This window comes from Xenopus laevis, chromosome 2S, assembly GCF_017654675.1.
Source record: "Xenopus laevis strain J_2021 chromosome 2S, Xenopus_laevis_v10.1, whole genome shotgun sequence".
In the NCBI taxonomy this organism is placed as follows: domain Eukaryota; kingdom Metazoa; phylum Chordata; class Amphibia; order Anura; family Pipidae; genus Xenopus; species Xenopus laevis.
Genome location: NC_054374.1, coordinates 140423281 through 140442623, shown reverse-complemented (window position 1 = coordinate 140442623; position 19343 = coordinate 140423281). Strand labels below are relative to the sequence as shown.

Sequence of the window (19343 nt, the reverse complement as noted above, 5' to 3'; positions counted from 1 at the left end):
ATCCATGATCTTGAAGGATCTTTGTTACGGTTCGAGTGTGATGATTTAGAATCAAAGGACAAGAGGCCTTGATCATAATGTCGTCTAAATAGGCAAATATCTCTATTCCCAAAGTTCTGATGTGTGCTAGTAGTGGAGCAAGAACCTTCGTAAAAGTCCTTGGCGCGGTGGCTAGGCCGAACGGGAGAGCCGCATATTGGAAATGTTTTCCTCGAATGCAAAACCTTAGAAATTTCTGATGAGCTGGAAACACAGGTATGTGTAAATAAGCATCCTTTAGATCTATTCTCACCATCCAATCTCCTGGTTTCAGCATTTGAGATATTGAGGAAGTTGTCTCCATACGAAATTTCTTTATTGTCAGATATTTGTTCAATTCTTTTAAGTTCAGAATGATTCTGAAGTCTCCTGATGTCTTTCTTCTTAGGAAGATTGATGAATAATTGCCTTTTCCCCTTTCTTGTATTGGAACTGGAAGAATAACTTTTTCTTCTAGTAGTCGTAAAATGCCCATCTTTAGGGCTGTATTCGCTTCTTCGGTTTTTGGTTCTCTTGAACTTTTGAATTTTGGAGGAGGGAAATTTTTGAATTCTAGGCAATAACCATTGGAAACGATTTGTGTTACCCATTCGTCCGAAATTGTGTGAGCCCAAACAGAATGAAAGTCGAGGAGTCTTCCGCCAACCTGATGCTGTAGGGCTCGCAAACCATCATAAGTTTTTTGGATTCCCCTGCTTCTTGTCTTCTTTACGTTGAAAAAACTGGCTTTTGCCTTTCCAGTAATTTTGCCCGGAGAAATTTCTGCCCGGTCTATAAGATCTAGCTTGTCTGAAAGCTCCCCTTGATGGTCTTGGAGGTTGCCTTTTGTCTCCCTGTCCTCTTCTATCCTGGGGCAGGAAAGAGGATTTCCCTGCCGAAGCTTTTGAAATTATGCTATCCAGCTTTTGACCGAATAAGAGATTTCCTTCAAAAGGGAGGGAGCAAAGGTTGTGTTTTGATGGTGTATCCGCCATCCAATGTCTTAACCACAATGATCTTCTAGCTGCAACTGCAAGGCTCATGCCTTTTGCAGCCAGCATAACTCCATCTAAGGAAGCCTCGGAAACAAAGTCGTTTACTGCTTTTACTTTTTCCAACATTTTTAAGATTTCATCCCTGCTGATTTTTTCATTTAAAGCTTCTTCAATCTCTCGGATCCAAATGTTGTTTGCTCTTGCCAAGGATGTAATGGCTATAGCCGGTTTACAGGAGGCGCCTGCCACCAGGTAAGCTTTTTTTAACGTGTAATCCTGCCTTCTTTCCATAGCATCACGTAGAGATACACCTTCATCTACTGGTAAAGTGGTTTTCCTAGCGACCCTAGTAATAGCAGCATCGACCTTGGGAGCTGTGTTCCACTCTTTAATCTCCTCATCTTTGAAAGGGTACATTTTCTTTATTCTTTTGTTAGTGTAAGATTTTTTATCTGGAGTGTTCCATTCTTTATTTATCATATCATTAATTACCTTATGAACTGGAAAAACAGCTGATTTTTTTGAGGCTGTATGAAACATTAGGTCTTTGTCTTCCGTTGTTTTAGCGGATGTATCTAGTTTTAATGTTTCCCTCATGGCTGTGATTAGAGGTTCCACAAGCTCAATGTTGAAAGAAAATTCTTCCCGGTCTTCGGCTTCATTCTGAGATAACTCTGTGTCACTTGAAATGGGGGAATCCGATAAGGACACATTCTGTCTGCCATCCAAACTTGTTATGGTCAAAGATCTTCTTTCCAAAGCGTGAGAGGAAACTTTTGATAAAACGTTTTCGGTAACTTTGTTAACCATATCGTTCATGGTTTGATCTACTTTCCCTTTCATCCAATCCATGAATGATGAGACCTCTTGTGAGGTAGATGGGCTTGCTAATTGATTCAGGCATTCTTGACACAGCTTTTTGTTTAAAAGTGCTGGATTTTCACAAGAGAGACACTCTTTCCTTGAGGATTTACTTCTCCCTTCGCTTCTTTCTCTGCCCTGATCATATCTTCTTCTGTCAGGGGAATGCCTGTGAAAAACAGTGCCCATAATATTAATAACATATAATTTATGCGGGGAGACCCGCGGAGCACGCCAGTTTTTATCCGTGCTTGAATTCCGCCGGAAATGACGTCATCCGTCTGGCTGCGCTCCAGATGATCCGGCGTCTTACTGCGCATGCGCCCCAAGCGGAGCATTGCGGCTTATGGCGCCGGCTGGCAACAACGGCCACGGCCCCGGAGGAAGAGGCCCTGCAGGGACTCACTAAAGGCATGATGCATTGTCCCGCAGCATCAGTGGATGGAGCCAGGATCCACCGGATTCGAGGGTGAGCCACAAATGACGAGGGACAGGAAAAAATTAAGAGGACGTATCAGGGGCTAGGGAGGCTTTTATTGATGAGGTATTTCCTGTCCGTCACATGACGAGGGGGGTTAACCCGTTAGTGCCCACTGCCATGTGAAGGACAGGAAAACAGCTGCCTGGTAGGTCTAAGAACAACACTCAATAGTAAAAACCCATGTCCCACTGAGACACATTCAGTTACATTGAGAAGGAAAAACAGCAGCCTGCCAGAAAGCATTTCTCTCCTAAAGTGCAGGCACAAGTCACATGACCAGGGGCAGCTGGGAAATTGACAAAATGTCTAGCCCCATGTCAGATTTCAAAATTGAATATAAAAAAATCTGTTTGCTCTTTTGAGAAATGGATTTCAGTGCAGAATTCTGCTGGAGCAGCACTATTAACTGATTCATTTTGAAAAAAATTTTTTTTCCATGACAGTATCCCTTTAAGATACATTTTGCCCCTGCTGAGCAGAATCCCTGAGTTTAAATAAAGGCAGCTATTAGAATTGATACAATAGTTGCTAATATTCCTCATAGATCCTACTAAGAAATGCATCAACTAAATGTAGCTAATTGTATCAGTTTAAATGCTCCTAGATCACTGAGCTGCCAGACTGAAACAAGAAAATTAAATTTAAACTAAAAGTTTGGGGAAACTGTACATAATAAAAAAAAGATGGAAAGCAATTTTAGCTCAGGGGTCCCCGACCACCAGGCTGTGGCCCAGTACCCGGCCACGGACAGTCTTGAACTGGGCCGCCGAGCCTAGGGGACAATTAATGTGGTGTGCCGAATTGGACACTGGCGCTCCAGAATTGGACAACGACCCCTCCCCTTGCAAAATAAATTTGGCTCTACACTGGTCCCCAGGCCAAAAGTTTGGGGTCCGCTGACTTAGCCGATACCCCAGTGCTCCTGGTTGTTAAAAATTGCACTGGCCAATGGCCTTTCTGTAGGAAAACCATAAACCAACATCTTGTTGCACTTCTCAATAGCTCAATGGAATTGGGCCGGCGCATTCACAATCAAAAAAAAAAAAAAAAAAAACTTCTTAAACTCCTGTTTTATGTTTTTTTTTTTACTGCACATGCCCCGGACTAGGAGAGAAGGTAAAGTAAGAAGATCGGGCACTGCTCTTACAGAAGTATTCCAGGCTGGCGCAGTTTTCCATGACCAGGAGCAGCAGGGTATCATGTAAGGGGTGCTCCGCCAAATGCCGCTCCTGGTAACCAAGAGCCGAATTTCCCATTTTCAACCCGGAAATTCGGCTCTTCTAGTGCAGAGAGCCCAATTGCGCTCTCTGAACTAGTGACGTGGACCCCCCCCCCCCCGGTCCGGCGCTGAACGTGAGTGCCGTGGAGGAGGCGGGGGCAGCAAAAACAAAGGCCGCCTCAGGCAGCAAATTGGGCAGGATCGCCCCTGGGTGCTTGTGCCTAACATTTGGCATCAAAACTGATTTTATCTTTGTTTTGCCTTTAAACAATTTAACAGGAGTCAGTTCTCCTTTTCACTGTGGGGAAAAACTGAATCTTTCTTGCAATAGTGCAATACAACTGAAGTGATAAACTTACAGAGAAAGTCATACATATTGTAACCTGCGATTGCTTTATACAAATAGAAACATTTTTTTGTTGCTCAGTACTCACATCCTCAAGGAGACGGCCCTCCACCCGCAGCTCCCAGGAAGCAACCGTTCCCTCTCCATCTTCAGCGTCTGATTTGGCAGGGTTGAAAGTATTGGAAATGAATATGCGAAGTTTTCTCTTTTGCTATAAAATGCAGATATTTGTACAAGCACAGATTATTTCAAAGAACAAAATATGACAAATAACCCCACTTCTGTCAGGAATACCTTTATTGGTCTCTTCAAAGCCTCCTGAATATCAAGCCGTTTCCTCATAATGGTCTGATCCAGCTTTCTCTCAAATGCTAAGAGATCCATGTAAGCCTGGGATTCGGGTACCAGTTCCCTAATCTGTGGGGATAAATAGGATCCTAAAGACTTTGATCATTTAAACAATATGACTTTGGGGTCGATTTTATTAAAATGTAAAATGCCAACTATGGGGTCATCTTCTCAAGTACTTACCCTCTGAGGTAGTATCTTATCAGCCATTTTCTTCTTCTTAGCACTGTACAAAGAAAAAGAACACTCACTTATAGCCATCCATGGTACCACTTTAGTCTTTTCTAAACTCTGGGTCTTTAGAAGAATGGTTATGAAAACAAATACCAAGCTGAACTACTAAACGGACAGTTGAGAAGCTGGGGGGAAAAAAGCCGTATTCGCTTATCAAATTTAATTTGATTTCTTTGTATTCTAGCTAAGCCAATCCAATACACATATTGGATCAACTACACAGGTAGATCTGCTTATTTGAATACCCATGTACTGGGCAAAATTAAGTTGAGCTGATTGTTTGGCCACTGGGACAACAGTTGGATTATACTGAAGGGAGAGGACAACAATGGATGGGATTTTTCTTTTTTTCCTGCCTGATAAATATGCCAATAATTCATAGGAAAGCAACAGAAAGAAAAGCTTCCAGCTCAGTTTGGAGCAACAGTGCTGAGCACAAAATCCCACTGAAAATATGAATTACGGATGCAAATCACACGAGGGTTTAATAAATCAGATAAACTGGTAGATCTAAAAGGCTTGTGGATGTTTTACTGTTTTTAACCGCTCAGTAAAATCTTTGATAAATCGGCGCATTAGCATCAATTAAACACCCAGAAACTACCCCGCACCCCACAAGGGAACAAAAAACTTGAATAATCCGGCACTGTACACTAGCCAAGTATCTCCAAACTACATATTTCATATGATAGGCTGGGCATGCACTCGCCTACAGATAGAGGGATTGCACAGAATATTTAGAGCTCAATTGCCTGTTTGAAGCTGCAGATAAATTGTGAGGCATGCATTTTGAGAAGCCTGTGGTATACCCTATAGGCCCTTTGAAATAATTAACTACAAAGGTTAAAGTCATACTAATCAAGACTTTACCTATGGTTCCTATTCTGAGCAGCCTGTTGTTGTTGCAACTGCTGTATTTGCTGAGGTGCAGGACGTTTCCGAGACTGGTCCATGCCTGACTGCACCATGCCTGGTCGAGCAGCTGGACTTCCACCATAACCAGGGGGGCCCATTGCTGGTCCCTGAGGAGTCATTCGACTACCTGGCAGCATTCCTGGTCTCTGCACAGACAAAACAAAAAAACACAATGTAAAATCAGGTTTAATTACACAGTAACGGACATCTTTCAAATACATCACTTTTTTTTTTATCATATATTGTTTTTTAAGGAGAACTAACCCCTATGTTATGTACTGAACTTATTGCACCAGCCTAAAGTGTTGGCTTGTCAATGATACGGGACTTTAAACTTGTCACAGGGGGTCACCATCTTGGAAAGTGTCTGTTGAGAAGCTAAGTTTAGGGGTCACAAATTATCAAGCAGAAAATGAGGTTGGCCTGTAATATAAGATGATGCTACAGGGCTGATTATTAAATTCTGATGCTAATTGCACTGGTTTCTGTGCTGCCACGTAGTAATTATCTGTATTAATTACCGATCAGCCTTATATTGTGACATTTCTATTCTATGTGTACTGTATATTGTGAGTGGGTCCCTAAGCTCAGTAAGTGACAGCAGCACAGAGCATGTGCAGTGAATCAGCAGAAAAGAAGAAGGGGAGCTACTGGGGCATCTTTGGAGACACAGATCTTTACTGCTAAAGAGCTGTGGTTGCCTTGGGCTGGTACAGAAGCACAAAACATAATATACAACATTTCTAGCTACTTCTTTAGTAAAAGGGGACCGTCACACCAAGAAATTCCAGATTCTTCTCCATCATGTTAGTTGAGCAAAATAAACATTACTTACACTAGATTTATTTAATTTTGTTTCCTTCAGTCGTGGAATTACACAATCACAGCACACAGGCAGGAGCCATTTCGTGAACGCTGTTATTAAGAAAAATTATGCATCACCCCAAAATCTTGTACCTAAGGCCCATGTGCAATCCCCTACACAAGTATAGAGCCTGAGGAAGGAAGGGGGAATGTGGGGAGAGCGGCGACATCTAGGAAGTGCTGAATGGAAAGTGATTCACTGCCCCACCTCTATGCTTGAGACATAGTGGCAGGGCAGGCAAAATATGATTGACAGCTCAGATATTTAAACACCTTTATAACAGGTATGGATGTTTTAATGAAAAAAATAATTTGTGTTCCATGTTTAATTTGCAAAGGACTTTCATTGCGCAGCTTTTTACGTGCAGATGACAGGTCCGCTTTAAGCTTTAGTTCTCCTTTAAAGGAGAAGGAAAGCTATGGAGGCATTTTATTGCCAATAGATTAGCTGCAATAGTGCAAGCTAGAATGCTATATTTATTCTGTAGAATGTTTTACCATACCTGAGTAAAAAGCTCTAGAATCTCAGTTTTTTTAGGATAGGAGCTGCAGTATTAACATGGTGTGACATCACTTCCTGCCTGAGTCTCTCCCTGCTCTGGGCTCAGATTACAGTAGAGAAGGGAGGGGGGCGGGGGAAGAGGAGCAAACTGAGCATGCTCTTGCCCAGGGCAATGAAGTTTAAGATGAAGGCAGGAAGTCTGATACAGAAGCCCATGTGTACACAATAGAAGGAAAGAAATTAAGTGTTTCTTTTGACAGGGGACTCAGAGCAGCATTACTTTGGGGGTTTACTGGTATATTTAGATGGACCTTTCTGATAAGGCTTACTTAGTTTTAACCTTTCCTTCTCCTTTAAGGGAGCTTTATCTTTAAACTGGTTTGCTTGCTTTGTTTTCTTCCACTGCTATAGTGCTTGGAAAGTAAAACTACTAATGGTACATGTAGAGCATTTCATTCAGTTGCACAGAGTGGCTTTGAGTTCAAGGATTATTTTGGAACCACACAGGCCAATCACTGTCAATCTGAAATTTCTGCCACTGTATGGGAATCTTCTTAGGGACTATTTCTACATATTTCTAATTTTTGAAATGCACTATGGGCAGCAGTTTCATACAGAAGCCACATTCCAACTGTAAATTAGTTTTTTTTAGGGCACCAGAAATCACTTATATTAATGAATAAAATCTAATTTTTGAAACTTGCATGAATTGAATCGACCCAATAACTCGAATCGAATTAGATTCGACTTTAAAAAATGTGAATATCTCAAATGCCAGGAAGCCCGCAAACAACTCCAAATTGATCCCTGGACCTCTCCCATTGACTTAAACAGCAATTCAGCACGTCTTAGGAGGCGAATAGCCGAATTTGAGTTCTTAAAGTGCTATAGTATGATAAATCTCGAAAGTCTAATTTGAATTTTTGTTAGAAAACTTGAATCAAATTTTAATAACTACCTAGTCAAATTACAGTTTTGACCATAACAAAAAAAAAAAAAAAAAAAATCTAGAATTCTAATTTTCAATTCGACCCTTGATAAATCTGCCCCATAGGGTAAGAAAAGCCATCTATACATTTGCAAGCTCATTTGACCAGAGCCAAATACCTATTGTATTGGTTATTGACTGTTTTTGGGTGTAAATCTGTATGTTCAATGTGTACAGCGTTGCAGAATATGTTTGTGCTTTGTAAATACATGTTAATAATCCCAAATACTGCCCTTTCTGCCCATACCTATAGGGTAACACAGTGGGGTTTGTGGTCACCATGTTGGGCTAATTGATGTAATTACCGCCAGCTCTTTGGCGACCATAAGCATGTGGAGTTAAAGGGCAAGTCAACCCCAAAATTAAATTTTTCCTAATAAAAGAAACAATTCTAAGCAACTTTCCAATATACATTAAAATGTTTTAGTGATTTTAAAGTTATCAATAAAAACGACTGCTATTGAAAGAAGCATTTGCTTAAAGCTGGCCATAGATGCAAAGATCCGATCGTTCGAATCCTCTATTGCCAGCTTAACTCCTGGTTGTTACTTTTTAAACAATGTTGCAGCTGCCTTGTCTTACATGGTATGAACAGTCTCAGGGAAGAGAACAGAAAGTGACAGACAAATGCGGCTTTTAATAGCATAATATAAATGTTTAATAACATTTATAAATAAGTAAAAAAAAACCATAGCAAAGAATTGTACAAAAAATTGTAAAGAATGTATATCACAAAGTTGCTTAGAATTATGGTTTCTTTTATTAGGTAAAAAAATGATGTTGAAATTCCCTTTAAAGCAGATGTGAGCCTGACCTCAAATGAGCCTTGGGTTGGCAACCACTAGCAGAGAGCTGGGGATAGAGTCCTGCACGGGTCTATTTTTTGGAACCCGACCTGTACCCGCAACCGCTATTCGACCTGCAAGTACCTTATCAGAACCCGGACCCGCTGACCATCAAGAATCAGGAAGTGCTGTCAATGTAAACTGCAAGTGACCATCGGAAGTAGGAGTGATCAAAAAAAGGAGTAAAAATCGCTATTGAGAAGACCCGCGGCCTGACCCGCGACTATATCCGCAAGGTACCGCAGGTTTTTGCGGTTAACCCACGGGTACTCGACCCGCTGCAGGACTCTAGCTCAAAAACTTCAAAACACAAATGTTGAATAAAGAGAGCTGAAAAGAAGGAAGTAGTGTTCTGGCTATTATATTAGACATCCAGTCACTCCAGCCTTTATACATTACATTTTTGCCTAACTAACTATATTAGAAACATGTTTTATTTTGCACAGTCTATCTATTTACACCGTTTTTATTTTTACACTGAACAATTCAAAAAAAAAAAAAAAAAAAAAAAAAAAAGGGACTGGCGGTGCTGAATATAACAGAAAGAGCAAAAAGGTAGTAATACTGGAGCAAAGGCTATATCATTAATTAAATAGATATGCTAAAGATTGCAATAAAATGTTCTTGTATAAAAAATATATATATTGTAATTCTAAGCAACGCTGATAGAAAATTCTCATTGGTGTTAAGAGGTATTGTAACTATAATTGTTATTCTAAGCGTTGTCCCATTCTATCCTGTGATAGATAATGGGATTCTGTCACGAGAGTTATGGTGTTTTTATTATTAAATTACACTGTAAATTCACTCTAAAATATACAATCGCATTCCTGATCCAGCAAGTTTTTTTTTTTTTAGTTAGTTAAAATATTGGTGTGTAGGCAGTCATGTCAGGTGATTTTGCCTGGTCATGTGCTTTCAGAAAGAGCCGGCACTTTAGGATGGAGCTGCTTTCTGGCAGGCTGTTGTTTCTCCTACTCAATGTAACTGAATGTGTCGCAGTGGGACCTGGATTTTACTATTGGGGGCTGTTCTTAGATCTACCAGGCAGCTGTTATCTGGTTACCTTCCCATTGTTCTTGCTGCTGGGGGGAAAGGGAGGGGTGATATCACTCGAACTTGCAGTACAGCAGTAAAGAGTGACTGAAGTTTATCAGAGCACAAGTCACATAACTGGGGGCAGCCAGGAAAATGACAATATGTCTAGCCCCATGCATGTTTGCTCTTTTGAGAAACGTATTTCAGTCCAGAATTCTGCTGAATCAGCACATTAACGGATGCATTTTGAGAAAAAAAAACATGTTTTGCCATGACATTATCACTTTAATTAATAGATTTTTGCTAGTCTTTTAGGCGGGCTTTACCCCTTGTATAGGATATCAGTTGTTTTTGGTATATTATTGTACAGCTATGCGACATGGTGGTTTAAGATTTATTTAAGAACGGTAACAAATGAAATATTTTAACGGAATGACAATATAATGTACTGTTGTGCTGCACTGGTAAAATGAGTGTTTGCTAGAAAAACTACTATAGTTTAAACAAACAAGCTGCTGTGTAGCCATGGGGGGCAGCCATACAAGCACAGGATACACAGTAGAGAACAGATACGTTTGTGTATCCTGTGCCTTTCTCCTTGTTCAGCTCCCATGGCTACACAGCAGCTTGTTTATTTAAAATATAATAGTATTTCTCAAACAAACATACCAGTTTTACCAGTGCAGCACAAAAGTACATTATATTCATTAACTTTTAAACGGTTTTATTTGTTGGTGTCCATGTTCCAATAATAATACTCTTGGTTATAAGCATTTTGTGTAAAGCTGGCCATAGACTCAAAGATTCGCTCGTTTGGCGACATCGCCGAACGATCGAATTACGATGTGCCAAGGGGCTCCGAAGGGTCGGTCGGTAAAAAATCAAACCTTCCCGATCTATATCGTGGCCAGATATCGATCGGGAAGACCCGTCGGAAGTCCCCATACACGGGCAGATAAGCTGTCAAATTGGTCCAAACGACCGATATCGGCAGCTTTATCTGCCCGTGTACGGCCACCTTAAGTGTGGTGTAGTGATATCCAGGTGAAGCCCTTCCAACCCAACTCGGCATGGCAACTCTAGTTATAGACTCACATTCAAGCCGCACATCTTTGACAACACAAGAGAGGGCAGGGGCAGGCACATGCTTATAAATAAATAGAGGCTACAGACAGTCTACCTCACAGATGGGGAGAGTGGAAGGAAGAGCTCAACCTGAGCCTGTCCCCAACCCGGCAATTTACTGAGGAAGTCGGCCCAGATCTGCCTTAACAACTTGTCCCACAGGTTTTGGGCCAAACAGGACATCACTCGTGTGGTGCTGAACTATTATTGGTCAGTGCAGGCCTTTCACTGGAGTGACATCTGACATATGTTTTTCCAAAACAGCCAATTTGAATAATAACAGTCCATGTACAGTTAGGTTTATTACCCGTATACTAATGGACACTTTCCAGCGCTGCAGTTTAAGGGGAGGCCTGGAAACCACTGGGACCCCGAAAAACAAGTAAACATGGGCTGTGCTGCTAGTTCCACAAGACCGTGTGTCCCATGCTGCTGGGAAACATCAGGAGAGGTCAGACCAGAGATCCACATCATGAAGCATCTTAGGGTAGGACTCCACGAGCGATTTTGTCGCAATCCGACAATTTTTTTTTTTGTTGTTGCATGCATTTTGTTGCAGCGCGTCGGATCGTGACAAAATCGCTCATGGAGTCCTGCCCTTAATCTACTTCCCCATTGAGTCCATATCTACCCCTATGTTTTGTCTGTTTGCTCAGTGTATTCGAGATTAGTCGCCTGAAGCAGAAGCGATTTGTCGCTGGGATAGTAATCTCCCCAAACTGCCTTCCCACCGGCTAGAATGAAAATCGCTGGCGGGATGTGGCACTTGGATCGTTTTGGCTTTCCAAAGTTTCCGCGTGAGGCAACTTCGAAAAACAAAGCGTTCCGAGTGCCATCTCCCCAAACTGCCTTCCCACAGGCTAGAATGTAAATCGCTGGCAGGAAGGCAGTTCGGGGAGACTAATCTCCCGAAATAGCAGTGTGTCTCTGCCCTCAAACTGTTTATCTGTGGTCCCATAAATAGAATGCATTTCAAAGATTTTTTTTTTTTAAATTTTACACTTTGTTTTCTGGTCCCCTGAATAGGTGAAATGGGGGTTCTACTGCATTAAGCCCAGTATAAGGCAAGGTAGAAAGCTATTTTCATTAAAAACAAGCAAAAAAAGGGGACTGAGCTAAATCACTAGAGTAAGTGACACTTTGGCTTCAAAACTTCAGCTGTTCACAGAATTTACATAAGCTTTGAAATAGTAACAGAAAAGATTATTTCTGCCTTTCTGTTTTCTGGTTCCGACTCGTGAAACAATGTAGCAAGAGTTGCATTTCGACCAGGTCTGCTAATGGGCTTGGCTTCGAATAGTGTTTCAGGAGTCAGAACCCAGAGTGCAGAAAAAGTAATGTAAACAGAGATACCACTTTGAAAAGCAATGAAATTCACAAATACCTTTGAAATCACATGGAATGCATTCGACATGAAATTAAGAATTATTTTCATTTTAATAAGCACAAAAAAAAATAAGGATTGTGTAGAAGTGAATAGGATGAAGTAAATGGGAGTGCCCAATTGGTATCTTAACACCTCCCCAGGGTTGCTAGGTTTCCAGCCAAATTGGGCTACTAATTTAAAGCCCAGGCTGGTTTTGAAAGTACAAACTAGCCAAGGCACAGATTTGGGCTACTTTTTGGGCCTTTGGCTACCAGCCAAAGTTTGTTGCCCTAATGTGCCAATTCTGTGTCTCCCAATGCATGTTGGGTAATGTAGTTTTGACAGCTGCCAAGTTTATTATAAGACTACAATACCCAGCATGCAATGGGACTGGTTTGTGCAGAAGTCTGAAGTTACCAGATTTTGGCCTGTGTACCCCAGTCTCCCGTCACTCTTAGGGCTAGTCCACACGGGGAGATAGCGACGCGTTTGCGGTCGCGGCGACAAAGCGCCGCGACCGGCGCAGGCGACAGTTTTGTATGGGCGCCTATGTAAAAACGCCTGTGCTAACCACACGAGGCGATGCGCTTTTCAACAGTCGCCTGAAAAAGCCTGGCGAGGCAAACGCGTCGCTATCTCCCCGTGTGGAATAGCCCTTAAGCATTCTCGCATTTTCCGGCGACTTTTCCCATTTTCAGACAATGTTGGGGCAAAAATCTGCTGGCCGCCAAAATGTCTAGAGGTTGAGCAGTTTTAGCAATATTTATTGAATCTGTATATGTATTAGGTCCCTATACCTCCTGGTGATGGGGAATCTTTAGTATTTTGCTTCATGGAAAGATTAGTAAATAAGTAAAAATTTGAAAAAAGGCGTATTTTCACATATATTTATTAGACTTATTTTGCACATATTGTGCTATTTTTGGGCTACTTTTGAAGATCGGACAACCCTGCCCCTCCCCCAGTTCATGAAGGAATGTGATAGGACCAGTCAGTGATATCCAAGGTGCGGCCCATAAGATACACACACACATATATATATATAATATAAGATGCTGCCAGGGAACATCCAACATGTGGAAAGAGGCTGCTCGCATCCCCCATGGTCAGTTCACACTCCGTTATCTCCCCCTCCCCCTTAATGATGGCCTCCAGAGACGCTACATCCCCCATGCTTTTCTCTTACCGGGTAAGCAGCTCCAGGCATCGGAGAACGATATATCCCCTGCCCGGGGGCAGGACTCATCCTTACAGCTGGGCCAGGGGTCCCGGGACCCAAAGCAGCCGCAGCTGATCCGGACCCCCCTGGGGTCAGTGATTGGAATCCAGCCCGCGCCGCCATCGCTTTGCAACAATGGGGCCGGAACCGGAAGTACCGTGTCACAGAAGGTGGTAGAGGCTCCTAGTGTGGTGGCGTTAGTGCAGTAAGCCGGCAACAGGGAAAAAGCGGAAACTCTCGTCTGCCATTTTAGGTGTGGCAACAACTCTGCTCCTATGGTGTCTGCGGCACTGGAAGGTCACAGTGCCTGAAGCGGCCATTTTAGATGATGGTAAATGACAATGTGACAGGGCCTGCTTTAGCGGTCATATTTTGTTTTCTCGTTGTTCATCTGAAGCTTTCAGCTATCTATTTTCCACACTCAAAGATGGCGCCGTTTCACTTTGAATTGAGCTTCTTTTGAGCCTATAAAAAGGCGGGCAATGGGGTTGTTTCGCGTATATTTAGATAAAATCGTGGTGCTTAATAATGTCTGAAGAGAGAAGTGTGACAGTCGTCTTGCTAGTGGCTGTCACTTGCCTTTTATAGCATTCTACAGAATTGTGTAACTAAAATTCTGAGCATGGACTTCCAGTGTTTGAGGGCACGCCTTAATAAAACCCTTTTTTATGCAGAAATTAGTTCCCTGTGGTATTGCTTGCTTTAAAGGAACAGTAACACCAACAAAATAAACAAAGTTGTATTAAAGTAATGACAATGTTATGCACAGATAGGGTTGCCCGTATTTGACCTGCCTGGTCGGTAAAAATGATGCTTGATGCCAATATTATTAATAGGAAAAAACGTCAGGACTATAGGAAGGTCGGTATTTTTTCCAGAAAAGGTGGCAACCCTATACACAGATAGGGTTGCCACCTTTTCTGGAAAAAAATACCGGCCTTCCTATATATTTATCTTTTTTCCCTATTAATAACATTGGGCTCAAGCATCATTTTTACCGGCCAGGCCGTAAAATACCGGCCAGGTGGCAACCCTATGCACAGATTGTCCTGCTGTGTAGCCATGGGGGCAGCTATTCAAAGCTGAAAAAGGAGAAAAGGCACAGCATACACAGTAGATAACCGATAAGCAGCGATTCCATGGCTGCTGCCGCCCCCCTCTACTGCTTCACGCTTAAAGAAGAACCAAACCCTTGATTATAAAAAAAACCCCTACCCTACATAGATCTGGCAATTTTGTCGCATTCACAGTTGTCAAAAACCCAAAGACTGCTCCTATTGTGCATGTGCCGATACAGCACTTACTTCCTGAAGAACACCGAAGAGAAGAAGATGAAGAAGAAAAATGTGTTCCCTTATTCAAAATGATTCTATCATACATATGGCAGACATGGGTTATGCAGTTGTGATCCTGAATAATACTATGTACATCCAGGAGGCATGTAGACATTTAAATATCCCTGAACAATATGAAAGAATGTTGGCTGATCCTACACATACTGTTAAATAACAGGTGGTACAGCTTGTAATAGAGGTCTGGAATAATAGGTTTATAAATACACAAAAGCCATGAATATCTTGTAAATTATTTCCTTATAAACGCTGAGTTCTGATGTCATCAGTTATAAACTATATAACTATGTAACTTAACTACATGATTTTCTAGTAGACTTAAGATATGAAGATCCAAATTATGGAAATATCCTTATCGGGAAAACCTCAGCCTTTCTTTTGACAAATTCATTTTGTTGAAATAATCCTCAATTTATCTGGAGGCAGTATCTCACAATTTGAAATTGTTCATTTTGAACTATTTTTGGACTTTCTTGTGGAGTGTTATTGCTTTACTTCCTGTTCATTTCATTAAATGTTTCCTTGTTCCCTCATTGTATTACACTAGACCAGGGGTGTCCAAACTTTTTTCACCAAGGGCCATATGCAGTACCTGCTGGAATTACCCATGTTGTGCCGGTGTGTCCTATTTCCCATATGCAGTAAAATACACAAACAGCCGGGCCACTCACTCGAGTTTGTGACTTAAGATTTGGTGTATTTGAGGGATGTGCTTTTCTTAGAGAGCACAGTAAGGGTCAAAATACTCTAAATGTTACACAGTTGACAGTGATTATGGTTCCTACATTCAAACAAATTTGTTTTGCGTACTGAAAAAAATATAGATATAATTATGACCAACTTTCCCTATACAATTTAGAAAATATTTTCATGTTTTCTGCATAATATTCATTCATTAGACAAAAAAATTATTTTGGGTGAAGCATTACAGTTTGCAAGGTAGGAGAGACCCCGGTATTTTCTTACTGCTGTCTACAGATTAATACACCTCAGCATTCTGACACCAGACCTAGAAGGGCACTTAGGAAACTAGAAGGTGACCTAGAGATATATCGTGTGGGAAATACATTCTTACCATGCTCCCCTGTTTCACCATTAATGACTGCAAGCGCAGAAAGCTGTTTATGGTGGTGGGCTGCGCGCCGGAAAGAGCTCAAACACCGGTACATAGCTAGACTTGGTCTAACGAACCCACAGGGAAGAGGAGGTCGTTGTGCAATGAGACCAGCTAAATAATCATACAAGTAGCGCACAGAGACTGCCTACTCATTTCACACAACTTGAAACTTGAGCAAGAGGGCGCGGCTTCGAGAGCCTCTGCTGCACATGCGCCAGAAAAAGCTGCTGGATCCAATTGCTGCAGGCCAATTAAAAATGTATATCGGGCCACATTTGGCCCGTGGGCCGTAGTTTGGACACCTCTACACTAGACAAAGAGTGTGGTGCTTGAAATGTGTTGTGGCAATAAATAACACTAGCAGATAGTTCTGATTTGCTGTAGTTTTTCCCTGGTTTTTCTTCTGATGTATTATCTCTGTCAAATGCTGTGGAATATGTTGGTGCTATATAAAGAAACAATATTACTAATAGTATTGATGTGTGAGAAACAATAGTTATAAGTCCTAAAACCCAAAGCTTGCCAGTAGAGGGAGATATTTTCATTTTCCCTTTCTAACTTGCAGCCAACGGTATGAGAATATTTGAATTCCCGTGGCGCTTGTAATTCTTTGCATTTGATTTGATGGAATTGACATTACAAGAGAACATAAAATTCTTAAAATTGTTTAATGCGGACTCAAAAAAGCCCATAGCTCATTAGGATTTATTCCAAGAGGAATCCAAAAATGTAGAGCATGTTTTTGTGGACAGCGCATTATTGTTGCACTTGATTTAGCCATGAGACAGGAGCTATTAATTATTATTAGGCAAAACCCTTTCAGACAAAGGTAATCCATTTATATACTATATGCACACAGAAGAGATGTACTGTCTGTCTAACTCACTAATAAAGACAGGAGGAAAGCTGTTCTTTAATTAATGCTGAAAATTTAGAATTAATTGCAGCATTAGATGATTATATTTTTTTATAATTATTTAAATCACCTCATTATGATCAAATTTGCATACATTCAGTATGTTAGAGAGTGATGCTCAGCTCTGACAGACAGAAGATATTCCTATAGTTTAAACTGCAATATATCCTGTTAGTTGGGCTGCCCCCTCTGGCAGTGCACAAGAAACAGTTCCTTCTCTGACATACTGAAGAACAGAGACACAGCCAAAGATGAAGTAAATCACAATTTAAACAATAGCCTGCAATGGATCAATACATTTAAAGGGATACTGTCATGGGAAAAAAAATTTTTTTCAAATCAGTCAATAGTGCTGCTCCAGCAGAATTCTGCAGAATTTGAAATCCGACATGGGGGCTAGACATATTATCAATTTCCCAGCTGCCCCAAGTCATGTGACTTGTGCTCTGATAAACTTCAATCACTCTTTACTGCTGTACTGCAAGTTGGAGTGATATCACCCCCTCCCTTTTTCCCCCCAGCAGCCAAACAAAAGAACAATGGGAAGGTAACCAGATAGCAGCTCCCTAACACAAGATAACAGCTGCCTGGTAGATCTAAGAACAGTACTCAATAGTAAAAACCCATGTCCCACTGAGACACATTCAGTTACATTGAGAAGGAAAAACAGCAGCCTGCCAGAAAGCATTTCTCTCCTTAAGTGCAGGCACAAGTCACATGACCAGTGGCAGCTGGGAAATTGACAAAATGTCTTGCCCCATGTCAGATTTCAAAATTGAATATAAAAAAATCTGTTTGCACTTTTGAGAAATGGATTTCAGTGCAGAATTCTGCTGGAGTAGCACTATTAACTGATTCATTTTGAAAAAAACACGTTTTCCGATGACAGGATCCCTTTAAATGTTTAAAGCTGCCATACATGTACCACCAATATTGAACAAAACGAAGTTTTGTGCTGCCATTACTGGTACATGTAAGGTGTTTTGCATATATTATGAATATGCGTAGGTTCCATAATTGGAACATTTCATCTGTGCACCACACTGACCAGTTTGTGATACAGAGGCAGATGCAGAAGTAAAAAGGTGCCACAGCTCTTCTCTTCCTTCTAATACCGTTCTACATGAACGATCTTAGCAATAGGAAGGTACCCATACTTAGGGGCAGATTTATCAAAGGTCGAAGTGAATTTTTGAATGAAAAAACTTCGAATTTCGATATTCGACCATCGAATAGGACAAATTTGACTTAGATTCGAATTGAAAAACCTTCGAAAATTTGACCACTCGAAAATTGAAGTACTGTCTCTTTAAATCGTTTGATTCGAAGGGTTAAATAGTTCAATCATACGATTTTACTTAGTTCGTACTTCAATCGAATACGGCCGTTTTCACTGGAAAAAATACTTTGTCTATCAAAGTACTCAAATTCGATGGTTGAATTTCAAAGTTTTTTACTTCGAAATTCGATCCATGATAAATATGCCCCTTATTGTGGCTCCTCGTACACTCTCTGTCCATTCGGTCTGTGGCCCAGTTGGGCGATTAGGTTGTATGGTTGGCCTGTATGTGGCCACCTGAAGGCTAGGGCCAGACAAGCTGAATCTTGTCCTGTAGAGAAACACAGTACCTGTGCCTGCCCCTTAAGCCACTGATCCACTGCAAACATACATTTCCTCTTCCTTTTCTCCTTCCCTGATCTTCCTGCTGTGCCAGTGATGTCATAGTCCCATCCACATTTTGTCACTGGTCTGCCCCTCCTTTGCCACAGTGTGCCTAGTGCAGGCAGTCGCAGCAGATTTCGGTGTGAAATGTAAAATCTTGTGTTTCATCACTTATATCCATTGTATTGTCTGTCTGCATCTGTGCCGGGGTAATGTATTTAGGTGCAGGCACAATTGAGAGCAGAGCAGCAGCAGAGGAATGGATTCTTTGCCCGTCTTTCTCCTCAGGCCAAGATCCCGCTTTTCTGGCCCTAGCCTAAAGCTGGCCATAGACCCAAAGATCCGATCGTACAAAACGAGGATTCGTACGATTTTCGAACCGTGTGTGGAGAGTCCCGACATTTTTCGTCCGGTGGAGATCGGTCGTTTGGTCGATCGGACAGGTTAAAAGATTTCTGTCGGCTGCCGATAATATCTCTGCATGTATTGCCAATTGTACGATTTTCAGTGGGAGACTGTCACCAGTTTTGTCAGACATAACTTTCGTACGATTGCTGTCAGGGGCAGAACATCGGCTGATCTGTTCTTTTCTACTTTATTTGATCTGAATGGTTAGTGGCAGGTCGGGAGATGGGGAAGTCTTATAGTTCGAGGATTCGAGCGATCGGATCTTTGCATCTATGGCCAGCTTAAGGCTCTAATTACAACATCACAGCATTTTACCTTTACACCAGAATGTTGTGACAACACTGAGCAATTAGTTTTACAGTAGCTGTCTTTTGTAGCCTTTTAGAACTGGATTCTACTTTAAATTAAATGTATCTCTGTTGACAAGTGGCACTGTCTTTGTTAGGGTTGGTTCCTGCCTGGAACTATTATTTATCATTCAATGTAATGTCCCCTGCTTTTTTGTCTATTTAAGTCAAATGCT

At 41.4% G+C, this 19343-nt stretch overlaps 1 protein-coding gene across 1 annotated transcript in view; it reads right to left on the bottom strand.

Moving 5' to 3' along the window:
* smarcd1.S (SWI/SNF related, matrix associated, actin dependent regulator of chromatin, subfamily d, member 1 S homeolog) overlaps nt 1-13622 on the bottom strand; it is a 30635-nt gene extending 17013 nt beyond the window's left edge. The window contains exons 1-5 of the mRNA XM_018250171.2: nt 13332-13622; nt 5373-5563; nt 4452-4494; nt 4215-4337; nt 4009-4131 (exon numbers count right to left, since the gene is read on the bottom strand). Of these exons, the coding sequence (XP_018105660.1) occupies nt 4009-4131; nt 4215-4337; nt 4452-4494; nt 5373-5563; nt 13332-13487 (636 nt within the window). The 5' untranslated portion in view covers nt 13488-13622. The remainder of the gene's footprint in view (nt 1-4008; nt 4132-4214; nt 4338-4451; nt 4495-5372; nt 5564-13331) is intronic.
* Between the last annotated feature and the right edge of the window lie 5721 nt (nt 13623-19343).